This window comes from Homarus americanus, unplaced genomic scaffold, assembly GCF_018991925.1.
Source record: "Homarus americanus isolate GMGI-L3 unplaced genomic scaffold, GMGI_Hamer_2.0 scaffold7626, whole genome shotgun sequence".
NCBI lineage: Eukaryota > Metazoa > Arthropoda > Malacostraca > Decapoda > Nephropidae > Homarus > Homarus americanus.
In genome coordinates, this window is record NW_024718273.1 from 4,898,407 (window position 1) to 4,907,619 (window position 9,213).

The following is a 9,213-nucleotide window of genomic DNA, read 5'->3' on the forward strand; positions in this document are numbered from 1 at the left end:
GAGGTAGTATAGTGGAGGTTGAGGTAGTATAGTGGAAGTTGAGGTAGTATAGTGGAAGTTGAAGTAGTATAGTGGAGGTTGAGGTAGTATAGTGGAGGTTGAGGTAGTATATTGGAGGTTGAGGTAGCATAGTGGAAGTTGAGGTAGTATAGTGGAGGTTGAGGTAATATAGTGGAGGTTGAGGTAGTATAGTGGAAGTTGAGGTAGTATAGTGGAGGTTGAGGTAGCATAGTGGAGGTTGAGGTAGCACAGTGGAGGTTGAGGTAGTATAGTGAAGGTTGAGGTAGTATAGTGGAGTTGAGGGTGAGTATAGTGGAGTTGAGGTGGTATAGTGGGTTGTGGTGAGTATAGTGGAGTTGAGGTGGTATAGTGGAGTTGAGGTGAGTATGGTGGAGTTGAGGTAGTATGGTGGAGTTGGGGGTAGTATAGTCGAGGTTGTGGTAGTATAGTGAAAGTTGAGGTAGTATAGTGGAGATTGAGGTGGTATAGTGAAGGTTGAGGTAGTATAGTGGAGGTTGAGGTAGTATAGTGGAAGTTGAGGTAGCATAGTGGAAGTTGAGGTAGCATAGTGGAGGTTGAGGTAGTATAGTGGAAGTTGAGGTAGCATAGTGGAAGTTGAGGTAGTATAGTGGAGGTTGAGGTAGTATAGTGGAAGCTGAGGTAGTATAGTGGAGGTTGAGGTAGTATAGTGGAAGTTGAGGTAGTATAGTGGAAGTTGAGGTAGTATAGTGGAAGTTGAAGTAGTATAGTGGAGGTTGAGGTAGTATAGTGGAGGTTGAGGTAGTATATTGGAGGTTGAGGTAGCATAGTGGAAGTTGAGGTAGTATAGTGGAGGTTGAGGTAATATAGTGGAGGTTGAGGTAGTATAGTGGAAGTTGAGGTAGTATAGTGGAGGTTGAGGTAGCATAGTGGAGGTTGAGGTAGCACAGTGGAGGTTGAGGTAGTATAGTGAAGGTTGAGGTAGTATAGTGGAAGGTGAGGTAGTATAGTGGAGGTTGAGGTAGCACAGTGGCGGTTGAGGTAGTATAGTGGAGGTCGAGATAGTATAGTGGAGGTTGACGTAATATAGTGGAGGTCGAGGTAGTATAGTGGAGGTTGAGGTAGTATAGTGGAGGTTGAGGTAGTATAGTGGAGGTTGAGGTACAGTAACATGGCCGTGTCCCTACAGTTCGTGGCCCACCCCAACATCCAGCAGCTCCTGGCCGCCCTGTGGTACGAGGGAGTCCCGGGGTTCAGGAGGAAAACGGTCATCGAGAAGTCTCTGGAGATTCTCAAGGTCAGTTTCTCTCTCCTTCCTCACTCTCTTTCACAACATGTTCTTCGACTGATGCCGTGATGTACTGTCTCTTATGTTAACTGCATTTGCTATATTGTAAATAAGATCTTACTAACCTTAGTGTGTGATAATTGTTGTTATTGTAATATACTTACATATATATTAAATGACTCTAATACATAATCTCGTTACAGTATAGGTTGTAGTATTTGGTAAAATATGGCAAGTAATGTTGTGGGGTTATGAGATATTGGTTCGCACTCAGGATGGGATGGAGAAAGGAAACTCACAATTTGCTCTCTGTATACATTTTGTATTGAATGTACAATGCAGCTTGGTGCTGGGGTGTGGCAGCGTGAGTCCAAGCGTGGTGTAGGAGAGAGCTGGTTGGTGAGGGTGCTCAGAGGAGGACAGGCAGCTTGAAGGGCGCCATGGTCGCCAGCGGGAGCGGGTGCCACCAGGCAGGAGCGGAGGAGGTGTTGCTTGCTGGTGGCTGTAGGTAGAAAGAGCGTGGTCACAGCGGGGTGAGGTCTTATATAGAGGAGGTAGGCTTGGCTTGATAGTTGACCTCAGTTATGTTAGGCAGCGCTGGTTGCCGACCTTGACCACGAGGCGCAGGCTGGGGAAGAATTCGAGGGTCGGCTAGTCAGCGACAACGGCGGTTATAGGGGAGGAATCCACTACACTGTATTGTGTTGTGTTGCAGGTGGTGGTGCTGTTTCCTTTCTACTGCATGTGGTATATGTTCCTTCCGGACACCCCTACTGGCAAGCTCATACGGACGCCCTTCATGAAGTTCCTTACCCACTCCTCCTCCTACCTCTTCTTCCTAAGTGAGTTCTCTAGCTGTCTCTATCTCTCTCAAAATGCTTTCTCAAAGTTACAGTCGGAAAATTTACTTTTAAAATAAATTGCCTGTAGTTTACTTTTAAAATTATAAGTGACATTGGTCTAACATTATTATTATTATTATTATTATTATTACTATTAGTAGTAGTAGTAGCAGTAGTAGTAGTAGTAGTAGTAGTAGTAGTATAAGCTGCAGCAACTGCTGCTGCAAGTACCAGAGAATTTGTAGAAAAAAAGTAGCTATAGCGCAGGAGGTGGGCGCCTCGAACTGGTTAACTACGTTACCGATAAGGGCAAATGGTTTCAGTCTCAATAAACAAGAATTTGCAGATGCCAATGCTCTAAGGTACAGTAGGCTCTACCTATGACGTCGATCATGCCATGGTGTGCAAGAAAGAGGGCTTCATATGCATGAGGCATGACGAAGTAAGGGATCTCACAGCAAATATGTTGAAGGAAATCTGCCGTGATGTCATGGTAGAACCGACCCTTCTTCCATTGGACAGTGGGATCTTCCAACATAGGACTTCAAACACATCCGACGAAGCCCGTGTTGACATCAGTGCTCGAGGATTCTGGACGCGGGACAGCGCGCCTTCTTCGACATTAGGATTTTTTATCCCATGGCCGCATGTCACCGTAACTTAGCTCCCATTGTGAAGCCAGAACATTATGAACAGGCAATGGAGGTGTTCGGTGGAAGTGAGGTCAAAATAACAAAGGATGGCCAGTAATCGGCACGACGGACTTCAAGACCGAGTATGTAACGGGAAAGGTGAATGAGTGGGTTAGGGAAATCCAAGCTCTGTCTGAGATTGCCAACACAGAGCCACATGTGGCTTTTGCGGCATTCACCCATGGAGTCAAGCATCACTGGAACTACCTGATGTGTACTATCCCTGATATTGGACCCCTCCTCCACCCTCTGGAAGAAGCTATCAGCGTCAATTTCATTCCCAAATTAGGGAAACACCTTCACTTAACCCCAGCAGAAAGATCACTTCTTGCACTACCACCGAGACTGGGAGGAATGGAATTGGCCAATCCAGAGGAGATTCCTGCCACCGAACATCAAAACTCAGTTCAGCTCACGGCAGCCCTAATTAACCACATAATAGCTCAGAATGCAACACGGGAGGTGGATACCAGTGAAGTAAACAAGATTCGAAGATGCATTAAGACAGAACGACAGCACGGCCAAAGTGATAAGTTGCAGCAACTGATGCTGCAAGTACCAGAGAATTTGAAAAAAAAAAGTAGCTATAGCGCAGGAGATGGGCACCTCGAACTGGTTAATTACGTTACCGAAAAGGGCAAATGGTTTCAGTCTCAATAAACAAGAATTTGCAGATGCCAATGCTCTAAGGTACGGTAGGCCAGTAGAAGGTTTGCCCTCCCAATACGTGTGTGGCTCTTCCTATGACGTCGATCACGCCATGGTGTGCAAGAAAGGGGGCATCATATGCATGAGGCACGACGAAGTAAAGTAAAACCGACCCTTCTTCCATTGGATGGATTGGATGGTGAGATCTTCCAACATAGGAACTTCAAACACATCCAATGAAGCCCGTGTTGACATCAGTGCTGGAGGATTCTGGACACTGGGACAGCGAGCCTTCTTCGACATTAGGATTTTTTATCCCATGGCCGCATGTCACTGTAACTTAGCTCTCGATGCTGCACACAGGAGGAACGAGAACGACAAGATAAGGGCATACGGGGAAAGAATTCAGAACGTTGATCAAGGCAGCTTCACTCCTCTAGTGTTCACCTCTGGTGGGATGGGACCAAGTGCAAGATGTTTCTATACCAGACTCGCGGATGTGATCTCCGAACAGAAGCAGCAGGCCAGAATTTATGTTACAGCCTGGATGTGATGTCGACTGCCCTTCTCTCTCCTTAGATCGGCTTTGCTCTGCCTTAGGGGAATGAGAGCATCGGCCCCAAAGCCGACAACAGTTGCAGATATTGACTATGAGGCAACAGTCATGAATGCAGCATAGATCTGCGGCTCAACTAACTCCACACAGCTAGAATAGCTATTTATGTATTAGTATATTTAATTATAAGGTAATAAAATGGCGGCGAAGGTGTGGCTATAAGGGGAGGATGGAGGCCACGTTATAAAAAAAATAAATAAATAAAAATGTAGTAGTGGTAGTAGTAGTAGTAGTAGTAGTAGCAGTAGTAGTAGTAGTAGGATAGCTACTTATGTATTAGGATATTTAATATTAAGGTAATAAAATGGCGGCGAAGGCATGGCTATTTGGAGAGGCTGGAGGCCAAGTTTAAAAAAAAAATAGTAGTAGTAGTAGTACCCGATTTTGCATTATACTCACACATAGTTTCATAATAAACAATATCTTACTTTATACCATGATTCTAGTATTTTTAGTTCAAAAGTTATCACCTGCCTCATGGCCGAAATGATCACCGGAGACTATTTTTTAATTCACGCTCTAGCGGGGTACATATTTCATATGTACACTCCCAAAAAAAAGTATCCGTGCAGGGTGAGATCGATGACTTCCGAAACGATATGTATACACTGTGATATGTCGGGAAGGTTGGTAAGTGTATCCTCATAACCGCCCCCACCCCCCACTAGGTGTTGCCATATGGCTGACAATCAGTGTGTTTGTTTCCATTTTTCGGATTGTTGCTTTGTGTCGACTGGATGATGAGCGAAGGTTCGGTCTCGGTGAACGTGGGTATAAAACAGAGGCAATATGAAGCAGTAGAGAGCTACACATGCCAGACGACATGGAAACCTCAGAGGGAGCACGAGGAGCTTTTATTGCCCTTCATAACAAAGGGTTCGGCGTCACAGATATTAGCCGGCGGGTTGGTGTCCACAGGAACACCGCTGCATGATGGATTCAGCGATACCTCGAAACTGGTGCTACAGACGACAGGTCTCAGAGCGGCCATCCACGCTGCACCACCCCTCAGGACGACCAGGTTGAGTGGTTTATTTGGTTGCATAAATTAATGTGGCAATATTCACAAGTATCACAAATAATTTTGTTAACAAGGCGCTCCTCATATTTCATACTGTCTATTTATCACTTCCCGACCTTATTTATAACGGTTTGTTACACTTGACCAGGGCTGCCAACATACGGCTGGAACAACTCGCCTTTCCCAATACCTATCGTCACTGGTCTCAAATTATTCACACTACAGTATGCACTGATACTTTTTGTTGCGAGTGTACATAAGAGCTCAATCTTTTCTAAATAGTCCAAGGTACGTAGATCAACAATAAAAGCAAAGTGTAAGAAGATAATGGTCACGAGTTCTATGAAAATGACTCTACTCTACTCTGTTCCTAGAGCTGATATCATTTCATCTATCAATGCGGATCTAACCATCTCCGAATGGGGAGGTAGAAACTTGGCTAAATTTAATGGTAATAAAACACAGTATTTGCCAATTACACTTTCCAAATTAGATGATTTACAATCAATCACATTTCAGGACGCAATCATTCTGCCAAATTCTAAAATAGATATGCTAGGCCTCACAATTTCCTGCAGTATGTCATAGAAACCACACATCCACAACATTGCTATAGCTGCCTCCCGAAAGCTGGGAATGCTGTACAAATGCCGTCTTATTAACTCTCCTCCTTTAGCTGATAATCTGTCTTCCCTTTCTATTCGCCGCAATGCTGCTTCACTCTCTTTCTCTTACAGGTACTTTAACGGGCAATGTTCGGTGGATTTGGCAGCCTCTGTGGATGTCGGTCACACTAGATTCCAGAATAACCCGTTATAGTACATCCTTCCTTCCTCACACAGCAAAACTGTGGAATGCTCTGCCTTCTTCTGTGTTTCCATACTCATACACTCTGTCTCATTTCAAAAGGCTGGCTTTCCGGCATCTTCGTGGTGTAGATTAATATAATCTTTTTCTTTTCTATTTTTAATTTATTTTTACTCTAATTTTTTTTCCGTCTCCTAGGCCCCGTTGTAGGTCGATGACCTGTGACCGGGTGGGCTATACCTCGTAAAAAAAATTGATATGGATTTAATTAAATAAAAGGGACCAAACGTAGGATGTAAAGGGATTCAATTTACCCTCACAAAGATCTTCTTGTCGTTCTCTTGTGCCTCATAATGTTCAACAGCTGTGCCTCATATTGTCCAACAGTTGTACCTTATATTGTCCAACAACAGTACCTCATATTGTCTAACAGTGGCTCCTCATATTGTCCAACATTTATACCTCATATTGTCCAACAGTTATACTTCATATTGTCCAAAAGCAGTACCTCATATTGTCTATCAGAAATACTTCACATTGTCCAACAGCTATACCCCATATTGTCCAACAGCTACACTTCATATTCTCCAGCAGCTATACCTCATATTGTCCAACAGTTACACCTCATATTGTCCAACAGCTATACCTCATATTGTCCAACAGTGGTACCTCATATTGTCCAACACCTACACTACATATTGTCCAACAGCTGCACTTCATATTGTCCAACAGCTATACCTCATATTGCCCAACAGTTATACTTCATATTGTCCAAGAGTTAGACCTCATATTGTCCAACAACAGTACCTAACATTGTCCAACATCTTTACTTCATATTGTCCAAGAGTTAGACCTCATATTGTCCAACAGCAGTACCTCATATTGCCCAACAGTTAAACTTCATATTGTCCAAGAGTTAGACCTCATATTGTCCAACAACAGTACCTCATATTGTCCAACAGCTTTACTTCATATTGTCCAAGAGTTAGACCTCATAATGTCCAACAACAGTACCTCATATTGTCCAACAGCTTTACTTCATATTGTCCAAGAGTTAGACCTCATATTGTCCAACAACAGTCCCTCATATTGTCCAAGAGTTAGACCTCATCTTGTCCAACAACAGTACCTCATATTATCCAACAGCTGCACTTCATATTGTCCAGGCGTTTCTTCAACACTCTCGTCACCGCTATAAAAAAGTCGATTAGTCTCTACTCTTATGGTAACGTTAAATGTTTTATTGATTTTAATTTCGTCATTACTTTACTTCTTCAAGTTTATGTTGTTATTAATTTCCATAAACGTGTTTTTCCAGTGTTGTTGATCTTGGTATCGGTACGTTTTGAGAACTTGGTCATTTGGTTATTCGGAACTGAGCAGATGAAACTGGCCCTGGAGAAGTCGATGAGGAGACAGCGCGGGAACCTGCCAACACCTACGGAGTGCATTGTAGCTCTCTGGGTTTTCGGTAAGCTTACTCCACAACTCGCCAGATATATATGTATATATATATATATATATATGTAACCGGTCGGAATATACTGGACTTTATTTTCTCACTTGACTTCGGGTTTATTAAAGATTAAAAGATGGTAATGGCAGTGGAAGCGCCCCTTTGAGAAAAAATCCCGAACCAGCACAAGAACACTTAAATCTACTAAACAAAATGAATTGTCCGTGACCCGTGGAAGGATAGCGTCTGTGACTGGGATGAATGAGACACACTGTAAAATTTAGACACTTATATTCCCTCCAACACTACAAACACAATCAAATAATGGTACACCAATATGCGCACCTCTTAACTTGAACTTAAAACACTACTCTGGGGAATAAAAGTTATACATAATATAGAAATTATTAGAAACTCAGGCAACAATAAATTTGAAGTATTAAGAAATGTTGCTTGCACACATGAAACAGGCCTTAAGAGCTTTCAACAAAATAATATCCAGCACTGAGAAAATGGTATTCAAAAATAAGAAATTAATAACTCTACACTGAATAGGCCTTAAGGGCACTTAACAAAATTATATCACCCCAACAGATGCACGCTTCCTAACCTAACTTAACCACTACTCTGGGGAACAAAGGTTATACCTGAGATCGGAATTATGAAGAAAAATTAGATGCATTAAAAGAATCAAATCACAGTATCACTCTGGTTCCACTTAATGACACAAACATTCAAAAAACAATACTATCAAAATTATTTAAGAAATATTAAACTACACACGTCAAGATAATATCAGTAACTGAGAAATGGTATTAACTACACCCAAATATATTCACTATTATTGATATGTTACTGGGTCCACCCATACTCGTGAACCATGCTCCACCAAACTCAACATTCACCCGTAATAAGGGAGATAAATTTACTCAGATAGCCGCAGTGTACTCCCAGTGCGTCCATAAAGCGGAAGGGAGTGAGCCAATCAGACCTTGTACAGTTGAGAGAAGCTTTAGCTTCCCGTTAGCAAGAGGGTTTCACTAACCTGCTCGAGACATGTGGTGTGGTGAGCCGAGGTAGAGGAGAGCTGATGACCCCAACGATCGTCCCGTCGTCAGCTGGGCACCCAGACGGCTAGATTCCCTCAAGAGATCCTTTGATACACCGCTAAACAGTGACAGGCCTACACTGATCGATCCAATGGCGACAATCGCCACCCTCGATCATCAACGGCAGCCTCAAACGGCAGTCAATCTCTCGCAGTCATCACTCTCGCAGTCAAACTCGCGGTCAAGTGGGTTCTGACGGAAACCCTGAAATGAACTCACTGTTAGCTCTTGTTAACTTTACCACTGCCCTATCTAACCCTGTCTGAGATCGAATGAGACTTACTTGTTATACTGCAATCATGCAACACAGGTGACTAGGCCACGTGACTATTTCTGTGACGGACGCGCAGGGACGTCTTGTTTGTCTGAATGCTTCCCCGTGACTGAGGGAGAGCCAGCGTCGCGTCTCTCCAAGGCGCCAGCTTAGGCCTACGTGACATATTTTCCGCTTAACTAATAACTCCTTGGGACACCCGTAACATTATTCAGACTGATAAACGATCTATAATAATTTCAAATTCAATAATAGTCCCTTAACTTCACGAATCGCATCATTATTAATTCGGCAAATTACATTTAATATCATATAGGCCTAGTTCCACAACCTCCCACTATGTGTGGGGAGCGCTCTCTTCCCTCAGACGACCTTGAACGCTCAGTATCGCTAATGGCGGGGCATTTGAAATTTCTGAATATTACATATATATATATATATATATATATATATATATATGGAAATTTACGTAACCGAACGA

General features: G+C 43.0%; 1 protein-coding gene across 1 annotated transcript in view; it reads left to right on the top strand.

Moving 5' to 3' along the window:
- Positions 1 to 9,213, top strand: part of LOC121859388 (transient-receptor-potential-like protein) — a gene marked incomplete in the record, with an annotated part of 64,444 nt that overhangs the window by 24,056 nt on the left and 31,175 nt on the right. The window contains 3 exon segments of the mRNA XM_042356169.1: positions 1,169 to 1,276; positions 1,983 to 2,109; positions 7,212 to 7,364. Coding sequence (XP_042212103.1) covers positions 1,169 to 1,276; positions 1,983 to 2,109; positions 7,212 to 7,364 — 388 coding nt within the window.